The following is a 26925-nucleotide window of genomic DNA, read 5'->3' as shown; positions in this document are numbered from 1 at the left end:
TCAGGCATCAGACGGCACTTCAACTTAGACATTGTTAGACATTATAAGAGTTTGGTGCCGAACTTTTAATTGTTCATTTAATTTTTTTTTTTTTTTGATTGACTGAAAACTGGCATGGTCAATTACCATGCCAATTAAAAAACCTTGTACACAGATTCCGAAGTTAGGCATCGCTAGGTGTACTTGATTAGGGGCACCCAGCAGCATCTATTGTAGGTATCCTGTACAGAGTCAGACCCACTGTGCTGTATGTTATCTTCTCCTTGTGCTCTGTAACACTCTCACCATGTTCTGTTTTATTAATTCTCTTTCCCCACTCCATTTCCAGCATTCCTCTCTTACATTTCCTACAAAGTCATCACTGCATTGACTGCATCTATCTTCGCCATCGCCCTCCGCCAACCATCTCTACAAAAGCATCAGGGTGCTAACTGTATCTCTCTTCCCCTCAGCACTTCTCCCAACTAACTCTACAAGTGCATCAGCATACTCCACCCCTAACCATCCCTAGAAAAGCATTAATGTAAACTAAACAAAACTAAAACTTGGATTTATATACCGGGTCTTCCCCAAGAAAGGGCTTGACTCAGTTTACAATATTCCAATATATGGAACTGAAAAGAAGAGATAGACTAGTAAAAACAAAATCAAGAAGACGAAGGAAAACTAGTGGGAATGATTATCAAAATAATTAGCAAACAGAAATGTTTTTAAGGTTTTTTGAAAAGATTGAAAGGAACCTGGACCCCTTAACGTAACAGCAGACCATTCCAAAATTCTGTCCGTTTAAAAATAAAAGATTTGATGAATAACCAAACAGATTTTATTTCCTTGAATGAGGGAAAGGAGAGTTTGACTGTATCCTTCCCATTCCTCCGCCAACCCATGTCTAAACTATGGAACCGACTTCCCCCTGCCATCAGAGTAATTGACAATCTATTGCCCTACTGGAAGGCAGTGAAGACACTATTAATCATGAACCAGGATGCTCCTGATCTCAAACTTTAACCAAGCAAGACACGGTTCACTTGTAACACGGGACACCTGAGACTTTCTGTCAACCAAATACTTGTTCTCTTATTTACCACAGCCATGCTGGTACCATTCTTAGATTCTCCATAGCATGTGTGTTATTGATCCTGAAGACTGTCTGGGCTCCTGGGAAGGACGGGCTATAAAACTAACTAACTAACTAAACCATGTACTAAAACACCAATGTCATAACGACTTCCATATCCCCCTAACAATCGATAAAGTTGCTTCGATTTCTCCGAGATTTAAAGGCTGGCCTTTTTCTTCTGATTATTTTTTTACTGGGATTTATTAACTGCCTTTATGAAGAGATTCACCCAAGGTTGTTGAATGCTTATTGGTTATAGAGACATCTTGGGATTGTTTTGAGGAAATTCTACTGAAATGGGGGTTGTCCATTGTCATAGAAACATAGAAACATAGAAATAGACGGCAGATAAAGGCCCACGGCCCATCTAGTCTGCCCACCTTAATGTCCCTCCCCTACCTTTGCCCTGTGAATAGATCCCATGTGCCGATCCCATTTGGCCTTAAAATCAGGCACGCTGCTGGCCTCAATAACCTGAAGTGGAAGACTATTCCAGCGATCAACCACCCTTTCAGTGAAAAAGAATTTCCTGGTGTCCCCGTGCAGTTTCCCACCCCTGATTTTCCATGGATGCCCCCTTGTTGCCGCGGGACCCTTGAAAAAGAAGATATCTTCTTCCACCTCGATGCGGCCCGTGAGCTACTTGAATGTCTCGATCATGTCACCCCTCTCTCTGCATTCCTCGAGTGAGTACAGCTGCAACTTATCCAACCGTTTCTCGTACGGGAGATCCTTGAGTCCCGAGACCATCCGGGTGGCCATTCTTTGCACCGACTCCAGTCTCAGCACATCCTTGCGATAATGCGGCCTCCAGAATTGCACACAGTATTCCAGGTGGGGCCTCACCATGGATCTATACAATGGCATAATGACTTCCGCCTTACAACTGACGAAACCCTTTCGTATGCAGCCCATGATTTGTCTTGCCTTGGACGAAGCCTGCTCCACTTGATTGGCAGACTTCATGTCCTCACTGACGATTACCCCCAAGTCTCGTTCTGCTACCCTTTTTGCTAGGATCTCGCCATTAAGGGTATAAGACTTGCATGGATTCTGGCTGCCCAGGTGCATAACTTTGCATTTTTTGGCATTGAAGTTGAGTTGCCATGTCCTAGACCATCGCTCCAGTAGGAGTAGGTCATGCATCATGTTGTCGGGCACTGAATCTTCGTCTGTTGTGCATTTGCCCACTACATTACTCAGTTTGGCGTCATCGGCGAATAATGTTATTTTACCTCGAAGCCCTTCTGCCAAGTCTCTTATAAAGATGTTGAATAGGATTGGGCCCAAGACTGAGCCCTGTGGTACTCCACTAATCACCTCCGTCATTTTGGAGGGGGTGCCGTTCACCACCACCCTTTGGAGCCTACCTCCAAGCCAGCTCCCAACCCATTTCGTCAATGTGTTACTTAATCCTATAGAACTCATCTTGCTCAGTAACCTGCGGTGTGGTACGCTATCGAATGCTTTGCTAAAGTCCAGGTACACGATGTCCAGGGACTCCCCTATATCCAGCTTCCCCGTTACCCAGTCAAAGAAGCTGATCAGGTTGGATTGGCAGGATCTCCCCTTAGTAAATCCATGTTGTCGGGGATCGCGTAGATTCTCCTCATCCAGGATCTTATCTAATTGGTGTTTGATTAGAGTTTCCATTAGTTTGCTCACTATCGATGTTAGACTCACTGGTCTGTAGTTTGCTGTCTCCATCTTTGAGCCTTTCTTGTGGAGTGGAATGACGTTAGCCGTCCTCCAGTCCAACGGGACGCTGCCTGTACTAAGGGAGAGGTTGAAGAGCGCGGACAGTGGCTCCGCCAAGACATCACTCAGCTCCCTAAGCACCCTGGGGTGCAGGTTGTCCGGCCCCATTGCTTTGTTAACCTTGAGCTTTGACAGCTCACCGTAGACACTGCTGGGCGTAAACTCAAAGTTACTAAATGGGTCAACTGAGCCAACCCTTGTCTGTAGTTGAGGGCCGAGCCCTGGCACTTCTCGGGTGAAGACTGAGCAGAAGTATTCATTTAATAGTTGGGCTTTTTCCGAATCCTTTTCCACATAGTCTCCGTCTGGTTTCCTAAGACGTACAATCCCGCCTGAGTTTTTTCTTCTATCACTGATATACCTGAAGAAGGATTTATCTCCCTTCTGGATGTTCTTTGCTAGAGACTCCTCCATGAGGAATTTAGCCTCCCTGACTGCTATTTTGACGGCTTTTGATTTGGCCAGATAGTCTGCTCTAGAGTCCTGCTTCCCTGATTGTTTGTAAGAGATGAATGCTTTTTTCTTCTCCTTGATCAGGTCTGAGATCTCCGCAGTAAACCACTGTGGCTTATTGTTCCTTCGCCGTTTACTTACTGATTTTACATAGCGGTTTGTTGCTTCTTGTATGGTTGCTTTCAAAGTCGACCACATGTCTTCCACGTTATCGGTTTCTTCTTGGCTTTGTAGCGCCTGGTGAACGAAGTCTCCCATTTCTTTGAAATTTGTGTCCTTGAATTTGAGGACTTTGGTTCTAAACTTATCGTGTTGACCCAACCATCCTTACAAAAATATCTTCCACTCTAACCCCATGCTTCCTTACTAAAGTGTCAGTGTGTAAAGTGCAACCTCTCTCCACTTCTTATGATCTTTATCTCAGTGTCTTGATTCTAACTTCTCCACTTTCCCACTGCAGTAACTGATGTCTGTTTTTTTTTTTTTTAAACTTCTCTCACAGGCTCATAAAGCCATAATGGAAGCAGATAAAACCACCTCTGAATTTGTACTACCTCCACTCACCAAGCTAGACAGTGGTCTCTGGGAGTGCCGAGTCTCCACCACTGGAGGACAAGATAACAGAAAATTTCTCGTCACTTTGAAAGGTGATTAGGAGACAGACACAAAGGGATGAAGGAAGTGAATTTCAAACAGGACTTTGTTGAGTTAGGATGGTGAGAAGAGACTAAGGAAGAAAAGATTACATGATGTGAAAGGAGAGGTGCGGAGGACTTTAGAATGAACATGAGTGGGAAGGAAGGATGGAGATAGGCGTAGAAATGAAAGACAGAACAACAGTGTCAAGCTTGGTCTGGAGTTCTGCTTAATAGACGGTATTGCTCCAATGTGGCTTCTCTTCCTCGCACTTCCAGGAGCTGTGGCAATGCACTTCTTATACGCATTCAATGAATAATAAGGTTTCATACTTTAATCCATACATTATATTTTCAAGCAGAAGATTTGCTTGACTGCCGTTAGCAAAAGAAGTTAGAACAATCAAAAAGCAAATTTAATTCTTTCAGTGGAATAAATTGCTCGATTACCTTTTATTCCATGTCCAGAGGCTTTTGATCCATGGGCATTGATTTAAAACATGATTATTTGAGATTTGTCTACAGAAATACTAATAGATTCTGATGGATAAGATTGGTCTAATAGGATGGGAAGAAATGAGAGGGAATCTGACATGGATTGGATTCTTAGAATTTGTAATGGTATAATTGGAATTTATCAGAGCCAGCATTAGTAGTTGACAGCCAGGGCAATTACGCTGGGCTCCCATGCAACAGGGGTCCCCAAGCCTGCCTCAATATGAAGGACGTGTAACCTGAAGATGGGCTTTGGGCTCCCTCTTCCATTTCTGCCCTGGACCCCTGCAGGTGGCAGAGTTTTAATTGGTATTGGGGTTATTTTAATCATATGAATGTTATGTGATCTATTAATTGCTTTGATATTTATCAAAAGGTGTCAAAAAGATCTATCCAATACATCGATGCCTAAATGTGGGGATTTAAGTAATAATTTTTCCAGGGCAATAGTTGAGACATTCTAGACAATAGGGTAATTTCCCCTTAGCCGTGTGCTGCTGCAGAATGAAACCACTCCGGGTTTTTCACTCTAGCTCCATCTTTGGTTCTTTTCTTCTGCACGCATGCTTCAGAAGTATTTATTCTGCTCTTCCTATTTTAATATTTTTAATTCAATGTAATTTCATCCCCTTTTCAGGTAATTTAGTGCTTGGAGCATTTTTGAAGCTCTGCCTGCTTAAGAATTCACAGACTTTGGTCTGTGACTGACAGACCGATCCCTCTGTTAGCCAGCCTGCATAGTTTCTCTGGAGCTCAGGGCCGTCCCTCAGGTGGTCTCACCTCCTGTTAATAAGAGGTCGAGCATCCTTAGAAGGCTCGGTGGGGTCTCGCAGGGTTCCAGCTGCGTTGTCACACCTCTTCCCATCCTGGTGTGCTACCATTGGTCTGCAGGGGTGGAGATGTAGTCAGACATAAGAGTGACTGGCAGCCCGAAGATCAGCTTTGCAGAAGCCTTCCCAGCATTGTGGCAGTGAAATTCTCATACAGCTACTGTGAGAGAGCTAAAAGCGGGTTTGCAGAATTGATCCTGTCAGGTCACAGTGAGTACACAGGCTGACAGCCTGTGAGAGACATCATGGGAGGTTAGAAAAGTGGGGTTTTGAGCGTTTCTGGATGTTCCCCTGTGTTCCCCCTCCTGAAAATTCCTATAATTGCTGTTTTTAGTTTGGGAACTGTGAAAAATATTGCGGTTTTGGCGCAAATTGTTTCATGGTGGCCATCTTTTTTTTTCTACATTACATTACATTTCTAGACTGCAAAACCTCATGGATCGATGCGGTTCACAAAAATAGAAAACTGGACATTCCTAGTGAACTACAAAGTAGACATCAATCAATTAAATTCTCTAAAAATTTTACAAACAAGACTGATTTCAGTAACTTTCTGTAACATATATAAGAACGTAACTCCCTATCCCAGCTGGCTGCCTGAAAAGCAATTAGACGTTGCTGGAACTTCTTATACACACAACCTCGAACCGGGGAGAAAACAAAGAAAGCAGTATTATGCAGTGGACGGTTTGATGTAAATAAAGTAAATAATTCTAACAGGTACTCAGGTGCATGACCATATAAGGTTTTATAACAGAGTATTTCTAAAATTCCCTGCTTCTTCAAAACTGCAAATTTTGACTGGAAACCTGCTGGGATGGAGTCCTTGGGCTCTCCTCATGTGGATTCTTGCCAGGATTGAGCAAATTTAGTGCTTTTAGAGCGTCCATGCGCCGCATGACATGTTGTACACCCGGGGGGGAGGGGCTGCAGCATCCAGTTTAGCTTCTCCCCTACTGAAGCAGATGATCAAATGCTCAGCAAGCCTAGCGGAGCGGCCGTCATTGTTTTTGGGGCTCAGTCTTACTGGTACTTCAGTTAGCCAGGCTGTGGACCCTCTGCAGCCTAAGAAACACAAATGCAAGTCATCTAAGGGTGACTATAGACCGGTAAGTTTGACTTCAATTCCGGGGAAGATGGTGGAAGCGCTGATAAAAGACAGCATCGATGAGCATCTAGAAAGGAATAAACTGATGAAAACAAGCCAACATGACTTCTGCAAGGGAAAATTGTGCCTAACGAACTTATTGCACTTCTTCGAAGGAATTAACAAACGGATGGACAAAGGGGACCCCATAGACATCGTATACTTAGATTTCCAAAAAGCCTTTGACAAGGTACCCCATGAACGCCTGCTATGGAAACTGAAGAACCATGGGGTGGAAGCAGACGTACATAGATGGATCAAAAATTGGTTGGCTGGTAGGAAATAAAGGGTAGGAGTGAAGAGCCACTACTCTGACTGGAGGAGGGTCACAAGTGGTGTTCTGCAGGGGTCGGTACTCGGACCGCTGCTGTTCAATGTATATATAAATGATCTAGAAACAGGGACAAAGTGCGAAGTAATAAAATTTGCAGACGACACCAAACTATTTAGTGGAGTTAGGACTAAAGGGACCTGAACAAACTAGGAGAGTGGGCGACGAGATGGCAGATGAAGTTTAATGTAGAGAAATGTAAAGTCTTGAACGTAGGAAACAGAAACCCAAAATACAGCTATACGTTGGGAGGGCTTGTAATGGGTGAATGTACCCTAGAAAAGGACTTGGGGGTAATAGTGGACAAGACAATGAAGCCATCGGCACAGTGCGCAGCGGCCTCTAAGAAGTCGAATAGAATGCTAGGTATTATCAAGAAAGGTATTACAACCAGAATGAAGGAAATTATCCTGCCGTTGTATCAGGCGATGGTGCGCCCGCATCTGGAGTACTGCGTCCAGTATTGGTCGCCATACCTTAAGAAGGATATGGCAATACTCGAGAGGGTCCAGAAAAGAGCGACACGATTGATAAAAGGTATGGAAAACCTTTCATATGCTGAAAGACTAGAGAAACTGGGGCTCTTTTCCCTGGAAAAGCGGAGACTTAGAGGGGACATGATAGAGGCTTACAAGATCATGAAGGGCATAGAGAAAATGGAGAGGGACAGATTCTTCAAACTTTCAAAAACTGCAAGAACGAGAGGGCATTCGGAAAAATTAAGAGGGGACGGATTCAGAAACAATGCTAGGAAGTTCTTCTTCACCCAAAGGGTTGTGGATACCTGGAATGCGCTTCCGGAGGGTGTGATAAGACAGAGTACGGTATTAGGGTTCAAGCAGGGATTAGATAATTTCCTGAAGGAAAAGGGAATATAAGGGTATAGATAGAGGATTACTATACAGGTCCTGGACCTGATGGGCCGTCGCGTGAGCGGACTGCTGGGCATGATGGAACTCTGGTCTGACCCAGCAGAGGCACTGCTTAAAAAAAAAAAAAGACTCTATGCCCCAGGAGCCGGACACTTTTGCCAAATTTATGAAATTTTTGTGGTATGATTTTTCAGAACAAGTTTTCTTCCCCTAAGCAGTCTCAATCTGTCTCTGCAGCATCTCTTAGTGGCATGGTGCCTTTGGGCACGTCCTCATCTCAGCCTACTGTGGCTTTCACACTACCTGATTCTGATCTGGGAGACCCGGATGCTGATGTTTCCCTCACGGATCCCTTGTTTGCAAGTAGAGCACTTCCCAGGGCGGGAGATCAGGGACTGTGTGCTGGATCTGCGGATGCATCTGGGGTCTTCGATCCTATGGTGGATCCTACTGTCCTGCGCTTATTTTAAGTTTTCAGCTCTGCTGAGTTTTTGCAGGAATTGAACCGAGGAGCTCAGCAGGCTCCATCCGCTTCTTCCTCCTGGCTTTGTGGTGTACGCTGGCAGTCTGCAACTTTTCCCTGGCACCCTGACATGAGTGTTCTGGTCTTGGAACAGTTCGACTCTTGAGGGAGCTCTGAAAATTGCTAGACCTATGTCACGCTTGTATCCTCTGGCACAGGAGTGTCAGCAGCTTTTGGGTCAGCCCAGGGTAGATTCTTTGGTGGCGCGGGTGGCTAAGCACACCTCTCTCCCCAGTGAGAGTGGTGTTGTGTTAAAGGACATGTAGGTCCTCATGAAACTTTTTGATGCAGCTACTTTAGAGAGAGTGAGGCAACGTATCCCCCTCCTCAACTTCTGATGACTGGAAGAGATTATATGGCTGATGCCCTATATGACCTCATGAGGGTGTTAGCAAAGGTGGCAGCGTACTCCATCTCTGATTGCTGGATGCTTTGGGTCAGACAGTGGGCTGGTGATTCCACTTCCAAGGCTATGTTGGCTAGGCTGCCTATTAAGGGCAGTTATTGTTTGACAAGGGTCTGGACAACCTCATGAATTCTGTGATGGACCTTCACCCTAAGACTTTGCCTAACAGTAGACCCAGACCCTCCAGGGGTTCTGGTCATTATAATTTTTGTGGCTCAGAGCCAGTGCTACGTTGCAGAGATTTTCACGCTCTTCCAATGACGGTATGCTGGCTACAGGCATTCCCAGCCTTCCACCTCCCATTCTGCACCCTCTGTCAGAAAGGCTTAATGATGCCAGACTGAGGGATGCCCTTCTGCAAATAAGGGGCCGGCTCGCGGCATTTCTTCCTGCTTGGATGTGCATTATGTCTTGGACATTATTCAGTCGGGTTACAGGCTGGAATTTGCTGAGCCTCTAACAGATTGGTTCATGGACTTTCCTTCAGGTCATCCAGACAAAGCGCTCAGCATTCAGCATTTCATATTCAAGCTATAGAGCTGGAACCACCCAACCTCTAGGGCTCAGGCAGATACTCTATTTTAGAAACATAGAAACATAGAAAAAAGCAGCAGAAAAGGGCTATAGCCCACCAAGTCTGCCCATTCCAAGTATCCCCTCCCCTGAATTTACTCCCTTAAAGATCCCACGTGAGTATCCCATTTTCTCTTAAAATCCGTCACTCTGCTGGCCTTTATCACCTGGAGTGGGAGTCTGTTCCAATGATCCACTACTCTTTCGGTGAAGAAGTACTTCCTGGAGTCGCCATGAAACTTCCCTCCCCTGATTTTCAGCGGATGCCCTCTGATATCATCTTCTGACTCGATGCGTCCCGTGATGTACTTATATGTTTCAATCATATCTCCCCGTGCCAAAGAAAGGCTCTGAAGATTAGAGGCCTATTCTGGATCTTCAGCACATGAATGCAGCTCTTAAGATTCCCCACTTCTGAATAGAGACCGTGCATTCAGTCATTGCAGCACTGGCCTCAGGAGAGTTTCTTGCCTCTCTGGATCTCACAGAGGTGTACTGGCATATTCCCATTTTTCCAGCCCATTGCAAATTTTTGCAGTTTCATGTTCTGGAACAGCATTACCAGTTCTTGGCCCTGCCCTTTGGGCTGGCGACAGCGCCCCAGAACTTCACCAAGGTGATGGTGGTAGTGGTAGCTTATCTGTGAAAGATGGGGCTCCAGGTTCACCCTTACTTGGATGACAGTTGATCAGAGCTCCCTCGTTGGCCAAAGGATGGCACACGGTGGAGCGGGTATTCCAGATGCTGCAGGACCTGAACTGGATTGTCAACTTCAGAAAGAGCCTTCTGATGCCCACACAATCGCTGGAATACCTGGGTGTTCTCTTTGACATGGCGGTGGACCGCGTCTACCTACCAGAAGCTCACAGGCAGAAACTGTACCTAGATTTCTTTCCTTCTAGAGTGGCTGGCTCCCTCGGCATGGAATTATCTTCAAGTTCTGGGATCCATGGTTGCCATACTGAATGTAGTTCCTTGGGCAAGGGCACATGCGTCTTCTTCAGCATGTTTTGCTCTCTCACTGGGCTTTGCACAGGGATGCCTTGCATGCCTGTCTGCCTTGGACTCTGGAAGCTTGAGCAAGCATGGACTGGTGGCTTCTCCCACTACGCAGGGGTATACCGCTACACATTGTCTCCTGAATCATGGTGATGACAGATGCCAGCCTTCAGGAATGGCAAGCCCATTGCAATCATTGTCCTGTTCAGGGGTGTTGGACACCCTCGCAGCGAAAATGGTCAATCAACTGGTTGGAGCTCAGAGCCATTCAACTAGCTCTGATGAGATTGCAGAAGACCTTTGGAGGGCCAAGCGGTCTGGGTCTTCTCTTACAATGTGACGGCAGTAGCCTATGTCAATCGCCAGGGAGGGACCAAGAGCACTCCTCTGGCTCAAGAAGCCCGCCTTCTTTTTCTTTGGGCAGAACGTCATCCTCCTAGCACTGATGGCAGTGTATGTGGTGGGAGTAGACAACTTTCAAGCAGATTTCCTCAGCAGACTCTGGATCCGGGCGATGAGCCCTGTCCCCAGAGGCATTCCAAGGGATAGTGGGGTGCTGGAGGTGACCATGCTTTGACCTCAATAATAATAATAATAATAATAATAATTTATTTCTTATATACCGCCAAAGCCATAGAAGTTTGAGGCGGTTTACAGTGAAGAAGAGCTGGACAATCAGCGAATGGGTACAATCAGAGAAAAGGTACAATCAGCAAGTACAATCAGTAAGTGGAACAATCAGCAGAATAGATACAATTAATAGAGGTAAGGCCATGGCAAGAAACAAGAAAGCGGATCGCTTCTTCTGTCAAAGATCTGAGCATGGGACTCGATGCTCTGGTGCAGCCGTTGCCTCAGGAGATTCTCCTGTATGTTTTTCCTCCTTGGCTGATGATCGGCTAGGACATTCGGAGGATCATGGCTCATTCAGGCCACATCATTCTGGTGGCTCCAGATTGGCCTCGCAGACTATGGTATGCAGATCTGATGTGTCTACACAAAAATCAGCTGAGTGCCTATCCAGACCTTCTCATACAGGGTCTGGTATCCATGGTGGATCCGGGTCACTTTGCTGTTATGGCATGGTTCTTGAGCACGCAGCCTTAGAGCATAAAGGATATTCTGCCATGGTTGTTACTCTTCTGAAGTCTAAGAAGTCATCAGTGGTGTTGGTTTATGCTAAGGCATGGAAGGCCTTCTAACATTGGTGTGCCCAGGACCAGGTGGATCCTTATTCTGCTCCGAACTTGCTAATTCTCGCCTTTCTTCAGGCTGGGTTGGCTAAAGGCTTCACTGTGACTTCTCTTTGGGTCCAAGTGGTCAGGCTCTCCTGTTGTAGATCCCAGGTGTGCCGGTCTTCCTTGGCGTCTCACCTTGATGTTGCTAGATTCTTGAAGGGAGCTCTTCATGTCAGACCTCCAGTTAAGCATCTTTTCCCTTCCTGGGGCCTTAACTGTTGTCTAGCCTTACCAAGGCTCCTTTTGAGCCCCTTTGAGATGCTTTCCTCTCGGACTTCACACTCAATACCATTTTTGTGGTCACTATTACTTCAGCACGTTGTGTGTCAGAACTGCAGGCTTTGTCTTTCAGAGACCCTTTCCTCCGTATTTCCTTCCTTCCTGCCAAATGTAGTTTCGGCTTTCCATGTTAATCAGGAAGTGTGTTTGCCTGCCTTTCAACCGACAGGTTCCATGATATAGGACCATCTGTTGAAGAAACTGGATATGCACAGAGTTCTTCTGTGTTATCTGGAGGTCATCAATGAGTTTTGTCTTTCTGACCATTTGTTTGTGCTGATTCATTCAGTTAAGTGGGGCACTTCTGCTTCCAAGGCACGATTTCCAGATGGATCCGTAGGTCCATTGCATCAGCTTACATTCTTTCTGGGAAACAGTCTCCTGTTTTCTTTAAGGCACATTCTATCAGGAGTATGGCTACTTCGTGGACTGAAGCTAGATCTGTCTCTCCTGAGATTTGCAGAGTGGCAACATGGTCTTCTCTTCACACGTTTACCATGTTCTACTGAGTAGATGTGGTCCATGGTCTTAAGGGTTGGCGCAGCAAGCCCATCCTAGCTTTTGGGGGGACTGCTTTTGTATGTTCCTAATATCTAGAATCTCTCACCTATTGCACTGGAAAAAGATGATGTACTTACCCTAGTAAGCTCTTTTCCAATAGATAGGTGAGACATTCTAGACTCCCGCCCTATTCTTCTTGCACCTGCTTTCAGTTTTCAGTCTGTTTATGCTTCTCCAAGCTGATTCTTGGATGCCTGTCAGCCCTTGAGGGCTGGAAAAATTTGTATATATGTTTCAATTTATTGGGGAGTAGTTTCTGAACTTTGAAGCCTATGTTGGTGGTTAATGATACTGTTTACATAAGATAACTTTATTCTTCTATACCGCCACAATCAAACGATTTCTAGGCAGTTTACACAGAAGAGAGCTGGACAATCAGTGAAATACAAAATACTAATAATAAAAGTACAACATGCTTCCTAAAGTGTAAAGAGTGTAAGGTTATTGTTATGAATAAAACTTCAATTAGGAAATGAATTTATCAAATAGTACAGTCTTAATTTCTTTTCGAAATGCGCCATAAGACAACATGGCTCCACTAATATAATTACCAAGCCAGGACTGTTGTTTACTTGCTTGTAATGCAAGCATCCTATCCAAAAAAGACCTGTATCTACAACCAGTGATCTTTGGATATGCGAATAAATTGCAATTCCTGGTTATCATCGTAGGGCTGTATAGCACAAAATGAGATAGAAGGTAGGTTGGTGGCCAATCCCCAAACTAGCTTAAAACAAATACAGGAAAACTTAAATATTACTCGTGCTTCTTCCGGCAGCCAATGCAACATTCAGTAGTAAGGACTAATATGATCATTTTTCTTCAACCCAAATATCAGACGGACAGCCGTGTTCTACACTACTCTCAGTTTTCTCAGAATTTTCTTTGGTACTCCCACATAAACAATGTTGCAATAGTCCAGTTTAGTTACTTTTTGAGCAGAACTGCCTCCATTTCATGTGTATTGGGTGGCTCTACGTGCTTGGGTACTAACTGAAGGTGAGCTAGAGAACCCAGGGAAGTATAACAGAGGCAGAGTGAAAAACCTGGAGTGGATTCCTTCTGCAGCAGCAAGCAGCTATGGGGAAATAACCCTACTGTCTAGAATGTCTTACCTATCTACTGGAAAAGAGCTTTACAGGGTAAGTTCATAATCTCTTTTTAATGTTAATTCAGTGCCCCCCATGCCCATGACTCCCCCGAGGCTACTGGAGAGGCAAAGTCGAAAGCTTAAAGTGACCCCATTTGATCGTTTCTCTGGTGATGGACCAATAACCTCTATCAAGCTTCTGTACAAGCCGAACAACACCATCTCACGCTGGTCATCCATAAAAGGTAAGGATTGAGCAAAGAGAGGAAGAGGACTATAGAGACAACCAAGGCATGTATAGAAGTCTTCATTATGGATGGGATGTTCGGTAGCAGGAGGTGTTTGTGTAATCAGAATGAAGTATGTGTGGGAATCCTCAAGCCTTTTTGAAATGAGTGCTTTGCACTTGTTAACGCTCGGAGATATGATCATGTTTCTCCTTTATTAAAGGAATACTATTGGCTTCTCCTTAAGTTTTGCCTTATGTATAAGGCCTTAACCCTTGTGTGTAAAGCAACCGGATTACTTGGGAAGATTATGAGTTCCCTATAAGCCTTCTGGTAGCCTACGTTTATTGACTGCTCATCGATTGGCATTGACGCAAAGGTCTGCCTCTTTTGCAGCAGTTCCTCGCCTGTGGAATTCGTTCAGAACTGTCTTATGTAAAATTTAGATCATTGGTTAAGGCCCATCTTTTTGGTTTAGCATTTCTATGAGAATGTTTTGTAAATTATGAATATTATCCTGTTTTCTGGCAACTATTTAAACAAGATTTAAACATATTTATTTTTCTTTGAGATTTGATTATTTAGATTTAATTAATTTTTTTATATTTTATTTTTCTTCTGTTCTTTTTATATTTTTTCACCATGCTGTTGGTAAACCAAAGTACGATTAAAACTTTTAATAAACATAAACATATTGTGGGTGGTCTGAAGAGGAGTGTTACAGATTAGTAATAGCAGGTCTGCAGTTTCATATTTGAGGGGGGGGGGGAGGTTGAGCTATGGAGCAGAGACCATTAGATCCTGGAGATCTGTTACTATTGGGGTTCTCAATTTCCCCTAGTACTTTGTCAAATACTGTCGAAAAGTTACTAGAGCAGCAGGGCCCTGAGAAGACAGTTATATATTTATGAAATTGCTGAAAAAACAAATACTTAGGAGCTCCTTCAGACATTTTGCCTGTATGCACTTAAGTTTATATGACCTGAATGCATATTTTACAAAATAAATGCATGACTGCAATCCATGTGTACTAAATGCGCCACATTCTCCCCTGTAAGCCCTGCTCTACATGAGAGCTGGTTGACTACACAATATTTTGTTGTAGGGCATAGAGCAGAACTGGAAATTCCCCATGAAGCCATATAAGGCACATTTCTTCCATACACAAAACAATTCAGGCTACACCGTTAGATGTGCTCTGAGCCCTAAGAATTGTTGTGAGGCTTATAAAATCCGACAAGAATAAAAAACACGGTGGAGAGGATGATGTTCAAGATGCAGGACCCAAAACGTTGGGGACTTTGGACCCAACAAGTTCTGTGTTTCTACAGAAACTGTCTTCCTGAAGTGTCCCTGAAGGTCCTGGTACAAAAGCTCGTGAATCAAAGTACATCGTGTGGGGGCCCCGAGATAAGAGATGGAGCGGCCATGGCTGGTGATCGTCAGCTATCTTAATTATGCAGTCAAGGCTCAGCTGGTGGACAGGTGCCATAAAAACCGCTCCTTGAACTATAATGGTGCCTCTCTGCTCCTCTTTCAAGACTTCTCATCTAAAGTGTCAGAACAGGGATGGAGACTGGCGCCATATCGCTCTCAGCCCTTCAACAGAGGCATCAAATTTAACTTCCAGTATCCCATCAAAGTGAGGCTCCTCTACCAGAATGCGAATAAGACCTTTACTACTGCCAAGGAGCTCCAAGTATTCCTGGAAAAGTTGCCACTGAAGTAAGTAGGGTCGGTTACTGGTTTGTTTCTGTCTTTGATTTTGGGCTGGTTGGTTGATATTTGAGACCTGGTTGCTACTTGTGCTCCTCTTCTGTGAGGGCTTTACTCACTTCTCTACGTTTGGATCGCAGAGTCATTTCCTCTTTTTGTGAGGATCTGCTGCTGGCCCTGTTTGACCTTTGTCAGTTATTCTTGATAGACCTCTTGGCCAGTGGCTTGGATTGCCTCAAATACAACACGACATATGGACATCCATTAGACCGTTTTTGGACATTATGCGCAATACATAAGTACTGTGGACTCTTGTGTAGATGTATGATATATTTTCTTAGTTCATGGGCATGGTGAGAAGTTGGGAGGGAGGGGAGTAGTAGCTAGCCTTCTTTGACAGATGGGTGGGGGGATGCGGGAAGTTGGGGATTGGCGTGCCTGCAATTACACCCATTATTTCCACATGCACAAGGTTCATGCTCGGCTGGACTCCATCTTACTGGCACAACCTCTCCTTCCTCATGTTAGAGCCACTGATATTGAAGACGAGGTGGTTTCTGATCATAGTCTGGTATGGGTGAACCTGGGCATGGCAACAGGGAGGGCTCAGGGGACCTGGACATTGAATCCCACCCTCTACCTTGACGGGGACTTTCATGCCTTTCTGCAAAAAGCATGGAGCCAATTTCTGACCGAGAACGATTCGGTGGACATAGATTCAATCACTTATTGGGAAGCTGTTAAAGATGTCATGCAGGGTAGAATAATAGAGTATGCCACTAGAACACGCAAAGCTAAAGATCAAGAGTTTTTATCGCTTTTTCGTCAGCTCCATTCCCTGTGGAGAACTTATTTGTGCAGACCCTTGGCAAGTGTTAAATAACAATGTGCAACAGTGCGAATATGTCTAAATGAGCTCTTGGACCAGCGAGCCCAGAGGGACATTCAGTTGTATAAATATCGATAAATCCCCTGGACTGGATGGCATCCATCTGAGGGTAATCAAGGAACTGAAAGGGGTTATAACTGAACTTCTTCAACTAATAACCAATTTGTCGATCAAATCAGGAAGGATTCCGGAAGACTGGATAGTGGCGAATGTTACGCCCATCTTCAGGAAAGGTTCGAGGGGAGATCCGGGAAACTACAGGCCAGAGAATCTGACCTCGGTACTAGGAAAGATGGTAGAGGAGCTGATAAAGGACCGCATCATTGATCACCTTGATGGACACAATCTGATGAGGACCAGTCAGCACGGCTTCAGCATAGGAAGATCTTGCTTGACAAACTTGCTGCACTTCTTCGAGGGAATTAACAGGCAGATAGACAAAGGTGACCAAGTCAAAATTGTATATCTGGATTTTCAGAAGGCGTTTGACAAGGTCCCCCATGAACGACTACTTCAAAAAATTGTGAGTCATGGGATTGAGGGTGAAATGCTCACGTGGATCAAAAACTGGTTGGTGGATATAAAACAGAGAATGGGGGTAAATGGACAGTACTCGGACTGGAAAGCGTCACCAGTGGAGTGCTGCAGGGTTCGGTGCTTGGGCCCGTGCTCTTCAACATATTTATAAACAACCTGGAAATTGGTATAACGAGCGAGGTGATAAAATTTGCAGACGATACGAAATTATTCAGAGTAGTGAAGATGCAGGAAGATTGCGATGACCTGCAACAGGACATAAACACGCTCAAGAAATGGGCTGCGACATGGCAAATGAAGTTTAATATGGATAAGTGTAAGGTGATGCATGTCGGTAACAAAAATCTTGTACACAAATACAGAATGTCTGGTGCAGTACTCGGAGAGACCCCATAGGAAAGAGACTTGGAAGTATTGGTTGACAAGTCGATGAATCCATCCGCGCAATGCGCACCAGCAGTGGAAAGGGCGAACAGAATGCTTGCAATGATTAAGAAGGGGATCACAAACAGATCGGAGAAGGTTATCATGCCGCTGTACCGGGCGACCCCACCTGGAATACTGCGTCCAGCACTGGCCGCCGTACTTGAAGAAGGACACAGTACTACTCGAAAGGGTCCAGATAAGAGCGACTAAAATGGTTAAGGGGCTGCAGGAGTTGTCATACAGTGAGAGATTTAAAAAACTGGGCCTCTTCTCCCTTGAAAAGAGGAAACTGAGTGGGGACATGATTGAAACGTTCAAGATAATGAAGGGAATAGACTTAGTAGATAAAGACAGATTGTTCACACTCTCCAAGGTAGGGAGAACGAGAGGGCACTCTCTAAAGTTAAAAGGGGATAGATTCCGTACAAACGTAAGGAAGTTCTTTTTCACCCAGAGAGTGGTGGAAAACTGGAACGCTCTTCCGGAGACTGTCATAGGGGAAAACACCCTCCAGGGATTCAAGACAAAGTTAGACAAGTTCCTGCTAGACTAGAACATACGCAGGTAAAGCTAGACTCTGGTCTTTTACCTAAGGGCTGCCGCGGGAGTGGACTGCTGGGCATGATGGACCACTGGTATGACCCAGCAGTGGCAATTCTTATGACTCCACCGGTGGGGTAATAAGACTGACAAGCTATTATCAAGCCGCCTTCAACCTAAATCTGCCAAACAACTCATCTTGCGTATTAAAGTGTGTCTGGGTATTTTTGAGGACACTAAGGCCATCCAAGCGGTCTTTATTCAGTTCTATCAATCCCTGTACGACAGGGTCTGTTGTGATGCTTTTTTCAGGACCTAGATCTCCCCTCGCTGTCTCCAGAGCAATCGGCGGCCTTGAACGCCCTGGTGATGGAACAGGAAATCCATCAAATGCACCAGGGTCTGATTGGTTGAGGCCCAACTTCTATAAAATTCTGGGGGTGCGCTTGCTTGGCCCATTTCGGGAGCTCTGACGGGCTTTGTGAACCCTGGGACAGGAGATGGGAAGATTGACCCATGTTGCTGAAGCCTGGCAGAGACCCTGAACTTGTGGGCTCGTACCATCCCATATCACTTCTAAATCAAGTCATCTGGCCACAAGACTTGGGGAGGTTTTACCTTCGCTGATACACTCAGACCAAACGGGATTCGTGCTAGGTCATTATGCCTCTACCAATATACGTAGAGTGCTACATGCTTTGCAGGTCTGGGGAGGGGTCCCGGGGGATGCCATTATTGCCAGCTGGATGCTGAAAAATCATTTGATAAAATCCTCTGGAACCATCTCTTCTGGATCTTGCCACAGTTCGGCATTATGGGCAAATTTCTGTCGGGTGTTTGCTCCCTGTATCATACTCTGACAGCACAGATCATGGTGAATGGAGAACTCACCTCCTCCTTTCCTCTAGCACAGGGTACCCGGCAGAGCTGCCCGCTTTCTTAGCCTTAGAGCTGTTGGCAAGTAAGATTTGGTAACATGTTCTGATACAAGGGATTCTGCGGGTGACCGAGAATATAAGATCAATCTCTTTGCCGATGACATGCTCACTTTTCTAGAATTGGCCACCTGTGATACCCCTACTTTGATCTTGGTGATTCAAGATTTTGGCTCATTTTCTGGTTTGCAAATTAATTTTGACAAATCTGAAGCCTTAGCTGTGTCTACACAATGCTCGTGTCAGTCAATTTCTGCTTTCCCTTTCAAGTGGTCAATGGGACCTCTTAAATATTTGGGAGTTTACTTACATAGGGGCCCTGCTGTTTTATATAGGAAAAATGTCACAGAAAAATAGAACTTATCAAACAACTATGTCAGCGGTAGAGGGAGCTGTCGATGTCCTTTCTGGGGTGGGTTGCACTGACTAAAATAGTTTTGTTGCCCAAGATCCTTTACCCTTTTGGGTGTCGTGCAGGGACGAAACAGCTTACCATGGCATTATAATCTCTTTTCTATGGCGGGCTTGCAGAGCTTTTATCGGCTATCACAAATTAATTCATGATCAGGAGAGGTGGGGTGCATTTACCAGACTTGCGCTCATATAATGTGGCTGCTTTATTGCGTTGGATTCATGAACTTTACACTGGCACATATAAATTTGCTCCCTCCTACATCTGGCAGATGGAGGTCTCTCCCTACTCAGCTTTTTCTGTTTTGCATGTTTGAGACCAGGGAATTCGCTTGACACCTCTTCTGTGCCCCCTGAAAAGGGGGTGGGATTGGTGGTGATGCTCTATTGGCAAAGCTAGTGGCCTGTCCCCATTTGTGGAGTTTGTGGGCAACCCTGTTTTCCCGGCAGGGATGCGAGGGTCTGTGTTTGATCATTGGGGGAGTTTGGGTTGTCGATATGGTGGGCAATTAACGTCACTGGGTGGTGGGCAGCTTCTGTCCTTTATGGACTGCCAGAAGCAGTGGAACAAGTTCAAGTTCAAGTTCAATTTTATTTGATAAATCGCCTATAAACAGAGTTTTCTAAGCGATGTACAGTTTAAAACGTCTAATGAGTGAACACAGTCCTAAAACAAATTTTAACACATTTAAAAAACAATAATATATATAACAAACATTATTAAAACTTAAGAGGTTCATAACTAACTAGATACACTAGGAAAGAAAGGGCAAAGTTTCAATTTTCTTAGTCTAAGAAGGAAGAGACAAAAAGGGTAAAAAACACTTAAGGACGGGGCAAGAAAGCAACAAATAATTAGATCATTAATTAATAAAAGCATCATTAAATAAAAAGGATTTTAAGAGTTTTTTAAATGAGATGAGGTCCTTTTCTTTTCTAATAGAGAGTGGCAGAGCGTTCCAAGTTTCAGGAGCTAAAACGGAAAACATCTCATTTCTTCTTGTACCCACTATTTTCAAGGAAGGGAACATGCCATCCCGTTATTTTTTTGCGTTTCTACAGGCCCGACATTACCTACATTCCTTGTGAAAGGAGTTGGTGGAATATCCTTTGTTTACAGAAGTAGACCATCTATTTATGATTAATCCTGCAGCCCATAACAAACTAGCGTTGTGGTAACGCATTGGTAGAGATAGACGACTATTTCAGTTTTTTGGCACCCTGGTGCAATTTGGGGGGAATGCTTTGGGGGAGCAGGTCTTGGAAAAGGAACTTTCCCACAGCTTCATTCTGGCATCACATATAACCCCCAATAGGGGTCTCTAGGAGCTCCAATATAAACTCTTACATAATGTATTTATACAAAATTGAAACAATTTGATCATGTTACTTCATGACTAATGCCCCCGCTTTCATAGATAGACTTTTAATACCATACAATCCCCCCCCAGAACTTTAAGGTCCACCTCTCAACATATTCTCAATGTCCCCTCACTAAAAATAATTGGCACCCATTGTGCTACCATCTTTTTGGTCACTGCTCCCTCAATTTGGAACTCTCTCCCACTTTATATTAAAGCAGAACAAAACTTGGATAAATTCAAGAGTAGTTTAAAATGTTTTCTTTTGAAAGATGCATACGATTGAGTTATCCTTTCTTTTATTCCTGAAACCAATCTCTACCTTTTCATATCCCATTGTTTTTATCCTTTTGCTTTTTCTTTCCATATAAATTGTAGGTCTCCCTTTTTTCCTCTTGTCCTTTCCCAATCAAGTCTGTCTGTTGTATAAAGATTTTGTCTATTATCTGTTGTATGTTCCCCCATCTTTATTTATATAATTTATTGTACAATGCTTCAAATGCAATGTTATCAAAATTTTATTAAATGTTATTAAATTTTAATAAACTATGAAACTCTGGGTCTTTGGGATGATGATGACTGTACTAAATGTAGGGTTGGCAGAGGGTCTGTACTAGATCATTTCTTAGAATGCCCTACTCTGCAAACCTTTTGGAATGGGGTGTTTCAAGCTCTGAGGAGGTATTGGGAGCTCTTGTGAATGATCTTATAAGATTCTTCTGCTGGGTCTTATGGATGAATTGGAGTAACAGGGATACCAGGACTATGAATGCTGATTTCCTTCAGTGGGAATCCTATTGGCTAAGATGGACACGGAACCACCTCCTCTGCGAATCTGGATTAACAGCATGATGGAGATGGCCACATGGGAGGGTCTCCACTGCTTTCGGCGGAGGGCATCAGTGGCTCTCTACACTTTCTTATGGAACCGGTTCCAATCTCTGCACAACAACTGCTTCACAGACAAGGAGGAGGGTGGGATGGGGAGGGTGTACGTGAGGGGGGGAGGAAACCCCACAAGAAAAGGAACTTGGAATTGGGGAACACAGCTGTAGATTTGGGCATCTGTCTCTGTGTTGTACATGTATCTGGCGGGCATGTTGTGATACTGCGCAGGGTTCTTGCCATTTGGCTTATAACTTGTTCCAAGTTGACATAAATAAAGTTAAAGAAAAAAAAAGAATGCAAAAGAAATGTTAAGACAATTGGGAACATAAAACCTGAAAATGTGTCCTGTCCTACTGACTGCTTTTTAAAGTATGGTGATTTGTTATATTTGTTTCATACAGTGGCATACCAAGGGGAGGGCAGGGGGGGAAGTCCGCCCCGGGTGCACGCTCCAAGGGGGTGCACAGCCGGCCAGATCCAGAACCTCCCGCGCTGCTTCAAACCGCACTTCAGCGCAGCTGCCCTACTTAGAGCAGAGTAGGCAGCCATGCTGAAGTGAAGAAGGTCCCGCGATGACTGGGAAGAAGTAAGTGACATCGGGGGGGGGGGGGGGGGGGCTGGGCCGGCAGCCGCAGTCATCATGGGATATTGCCGCTACTAACTGCATCTGCCGGCCCAGCCCCCTCCGATGTCACTTACCTCTTCCATCGGATCAGAAGCAGTCATTGCAGGACCTTTGGGACGGAGAAAGAAAGGAGGTCAGGGTGGCATGAAAGGGTGTGGAGGGTGACAAAGGGGGGGTCAGGGTGCTATGGAAACACAGAAAAGGGTGACAAAGGGGAGTCAGGGTGCTATGGAAACATGGTAAAGGGTGACAAGGGGGGTCAGGGTGCTATGGAAACATGGTAAAGGGTGACAAAGGGGGGTCAGGGTGCTATGGAAACACAGTAAAGGATGACAAAGGGGGGTCAGGGTGCTATGGAAACATGGTGAAGGGCGACAAAGGGGGGTCAGGGTGCTATGGAAACACGGTAAAGGGTGACAAAGGGGGGTCAGGGTGCTATGGAAACATGGTGAAGGGCGACAAAGGGGGATCAGGGTGCTATGGAATCATGCTGAAGGGTGACAAAGGGGGGTCAGGGTGCTATGGAATCACACTGAAGGGTGACAAAGGGGGTCAGGGTGCTATGAATGCATGGTGGAGGGAGAGAAAGGGGCAGATGCTGAAGGAATTGCAGGGAAAGAGACATAAAGGGGAACGATACTGCATGGAATTGGGTTGTAGGGAGCGAAAGGGGGCAGATGCTGATGGAAGTGGGGGGAAAGAGAGAGAAGGGACGATGATGGAAGTGGGGAGAAGGGGCAGATGATGGAACTGGGGAGAGAGAAGAGGGCAGATGATGGAAGGAGGGGGGAAAGAGAGAGAAGGGGCAGTTGATGGAAGTGGGGAGAGAGAAGAGGGCAGATGATGGAAGGAGGGGATAAATAAAGGAGGGCACATGATGGGGGAAAAGGATTGAGTTAGGGAAATACTGGAGGGTGTGAGGGAAAGAGGTGGCGAGCTGTAGGTAGACCGTAAAAAAGGAAATTGATGAGAGGGTAGTAAGAACGTAATCTAGATGGATGCAGAAAATAAATTGAAAGGGAAAATGAGGGAAGAAAGGGATTATGGAAAAGAGGTGTGGGAGAGGGAAGGAGAGGAGAGAGATGCCAGACCAATGGGGGTGAAAGGAGAGATGGAAGGGGGAGGCATACAGTTTCTGGAAGGGGCATTGAAGGAGAGAAGATGCCATATAGGGGCAGAGAGATGGCAGATGGGCCCTGGGTGTTACATATGCTAGGTACGCCACTGGTTTCATATTTTATGCCTGTAATTATGTAAACCGTATAGGTAATATACAGTATATAAATTTTTAAATAAATAAATAAATGATAAAATGATGAAATACTTTGGTGCCCATGATTTTATCATCCTATTATCGCCCATCCATCTCTCCCTGTTTCTCACCCCCCCACCTTTCCCATTAGAATGTCCCTTAGGAATACGTTTGTTTCACATATACATTCACATATGTCTTCATTGCCTTTGAAAGTTAATCAGAAATTGTATTGTTATTCCCATACAAAGGTAGCCTTTGATTTCTTTATCTCTGTTTATTACCTTTAAAAGTGGACTAATACAGCTCCCAAACCAGCACTGAGCTGTTACAGTTCTTTCATCTGATCTCTGGGGAGACAGAGATCAGCAGAGATTCCCTTTGAATTGGAGTGATACAATGACTCCACACTGCTTTGGCATGATGACCCTGTAGTGCTTGTGCATGGGGTAGAACAGAAGTAAAGAGGAAAGACCCACCCAGACTCTAAATGATGGATACAGCCTGATACCCTGAGCTCTGACCTGGCAAATGCTCTTTTTTCCCAGTTGGCCATGATGATGTCACCTTGTCAAATCTTGAGCCATATACCAAGTATGAGGTGAAAGTACAGCTGTCCCGTTCAGGAGAGGGAGGAGAAGGGTACCCAGGGCCATCGGTTTTCTTGGACACAGACTGCCCAGGTATGTGTACAAAGTTCATATGGATGAATCAGACTTCAGATTCAGAATACAACCCAAGTCAGAATTTCCAGGTCAGCTTTGAAAGAATCTCTATACGTAAAATGCCCACTCTATACACAGTTAAAAGTTTGTGTATATATCATCAACACATATACTTTTATGCAGTTAGGTTGGGCGTTGGCCAAAAAAACAAACAGGATGATAGGAATTAGTAAGAGATGGAAAATAAGTCCAAGAATATTATAATGCCTCTGTATCACTCCATAGAACTCACCTTGAATACTATCTTCAGCATCTCAAAAAGAATATAATAGAATTAGAAAAGTTTCAAAGAAGAGTGACCAAGATGATAAAGGGGATGTAACTCCTCTCGTATGAGGAAAGACTAAAGAGGTTAAGGCTCTTCATCTTAGAAAAGAGACAGCTAAGGGGGGATATGATTGAGGTCTACAAAATCCTGAGTGGTGTAGAACAGGTGAAAGTAAATCAATTGTTTACTCTTTCATAAGACTAAGGGGGACGCTCAATGAAGTTACGTGAAAATACCTTGAAAATAAATAGGAAGAAATATTTTTTCATGCAATGGATAGTTAAGCTCTGGAACTCAGAGGATGTGGTTATGACATTTAGTGCAGCTGGGTTTTAAAAAAGGCTTGGACAAATTCCTGGAGGAAAAGTCCATAGTTTGCTATTGAGAAAGACATGGGGGAAGCCACTGCTTGCCTTGGATCAGTAGCAAGGAACACGGATCCTTTCCAGAAAATCCTGCCCAAACTTGAAATAGCTGCAAGAAAATTCTTAAATTGCTTTCAATGATTTAAAATAGGTAAAAAAGTGTCCCTTGAAGTTCATTTAGCTTTTCTAATCAAATTGAAGGACTATTTTAAAAACCATATAGTCAATCACTAAACCCTCAAGGATGGTATATCATATAATAGAAAGAGATTTCAGTGACCTAACGTCCGTTTTTCAATAATCATTCAATGAATATCTATCTTTATTTGATTTCATTAAAGTCCAATAAATTGATGAAAATACTTCTAATTTAATGTTGTGCAATGCCATAATTCATAAATTTAGTTACAATAGTTTTTACCAATTAATTAATCAGCAACACTTATGTTAAACAGCAAACTGCTGATCTAACGTTGGCTTTTTAAACTACAACTGCCCGACGCTCCACTTATACATGAGCATTTCTGTCAACGGACCGCGGTTGCTGCTATTCCTTTAACAATTTTTATCACTTCAAACGCGCAAACCGCTGCTCGCACTCTATATTGGACTTTAATGAAATCAAATAAAGATAGATATTAATTGAATGATTATTGAAAAACGGACGTTAGGTCACTGAAATCTCTTTCTATTATATGATATACCATCCTTGAGGGTTTAGTGATTGACTATATGGTTTTTAAAATAGTACTTCAATTTGATTAGAAAAGCTAAATGAACTTCAAGGGACACTTTTTTACCTATTTTAAATCATTGGAAGCAATTTAAGAATTTTCTTGCAGCCCCATGTACTATCCCCCTCTTTTACAAAGGTGCGCTATGGTTTTTAGCACACGCTAACCACACACTAAATGCATTTAGTGCACACATTGTTTTAGCACACGCGCGCCTTTGTAAAGGGACCCCTATGACTCTTTGGAGTTTTGCCAGGTACTAGTGACCTGAATCAGCCATCGTGAGAACGGGCTACTGGGTTGGATGGCTATTATTATACTTATTTACTTTTGATGATCTATATTAATATATTGGAAAGAGATACATGTTCATTAGACCTCAAAGTATTGGGGGGGAGAACGGTATGGAAATGATCAAATCAAAGGAATATAATTATTCTATAAGGAAAAAGGCAATCAGAAGATATATCTCCAATTACCCATTATTAGCCCAACTAAACACTAGTAATCTTCACATCCAGAAATGAACGGAGCTGATGAGGGGTTCCCCACAATCTAAGCAAACATTTACAAGGAAAGGACAAAAGAAATGGGGCAGCCAAATCCCTTGTTTCCGTCTCATTGCTAAACTAGTTTTTTCCTTTCTTAAGTAATCCTCATCACATCAGAACCAAAAAATCTTTCCTGAATAACAATTATAAAGTAATATTTAAATCCTGTTCCAATACATAGGACACCAATAAGGTTACTTATAGATTCTTCCAAAATCGCTGCCTCTTGGGTATTTTTCTTAGAAAGAGGAAAATAATATATTTTATTTATTGGAAGAATATTTTCTGATGAAAACTTCAACATTTCAACAAGGTATTTGTCTATTTTCAGAAGTTTAAGGGGCTTTGGAAAGTTCATCTCCTAGAAAAATTCTCCAAGTGTTCAATCCTACTACTACTACTTAATACTTATATAGCGCTGAAAAGAGTATGCAGCGCTGTACATTTTGACATTTATAGACAGTCCTTTCTCTGAAGAGCTTACAATCTAACTTGGACAGACAGACATGATATAGAGGGTTGGGGATGCAGAACCCAAGGTGAGAGGAGTTTAGGAATTGAAAGCACTCTGGAAGACGTGGGCTTTTAACTGAGCCTTGAACACTGCCAGAGATGGAGCCCACCGTAGGGATTTGGGCAGCTTATTCCAAGCATACGATGCAGCAAGGCAGAAAGGATGGAGTCTGGAGTTGGCAGTTGAAAAGAAGGGCACAGATAGCTCAAGGGGGGATCATGGGGAGAGATAAGTGAAGAGAGATTGATTGATTGATTTACAATTATTTATAAGCCGCCTATCCACAAATCTAAGCGGGATACAAATTCATAAAAAACAGTACAGATAAATACAAGACAGCAGGAAGCAATAAACAAGGGACTCTAACTCACATAGTCACATGTCTAGCACCAAAAAATGCTCAAATGAAACAGTTTTCACCCCCTTTCTAAGCTGCCAGAGCATGCTCAATTAGTGCAACGCCAAAGGTAAGGCATTCCAAAGTGCCAGGCCCTGCACAGAAAATATAGATTTACGGCTAATGACGGAATTTCTAGTTTCAAACTGTCTGAGAATCGTAGCTCGCAGGAAGGACAATAGAGAGCAGACACTTGAAGGGAAGTTATACTGAAGAACCTCAAATTCGACCCGTATACCAACAGGTATCCAATG

The 26925-nt window shown here is 43.9% G+C and overlaps 1 protein-coding gene across 3 annotated transcripts in view; it reads left to right on the top strand.

The window, feature by feature from the left end:
- Positions 1-26925, top strand: part of TIE1 (tyrosine kinase with immunoglobulin like and EGF like domains 1) — a 154415-nt gene that overhangs the window by 35936 nt on the left and 91554 nt on the right. For all 3 annotated transcript variants that reach the window (XM_033916487.1, XM_033916486.1, XM_033916485.1), the window contains 3 exons: positions 3834-3978; positions 13397-13555; positions 23666-23800. In XM_033916487.1, coding sequence (XP_033772378.1) covers positions 3834-3978; positions 13397-13555; positions 23666-23800 — 439 coding nt within the window. The remainder of the gene's footprint in view (positions 1-3833; positions 3979-13396; positions 13556-23665; positions 23801-26925) is intronic.

This window comes from Geotrypetes seraphini, chromosome 12 (genome assembly GCF_902459505.1).
Source record: "Geotrypetes seraphini chromosome 12, aGeoSer1.1, whole genome shotgun sequence".
Lineage (NCBI taxonomy): Eukaryota > Metazoa > Chordata > Amphibia > Gymnophiona > Dermophiidae > Geotrypetes > Geotrypetes seraphini.
Note: the sequence above shows the minus strand (reverse complement) of the source record. Positions and strands in the feature narration are given on the sequence as shown.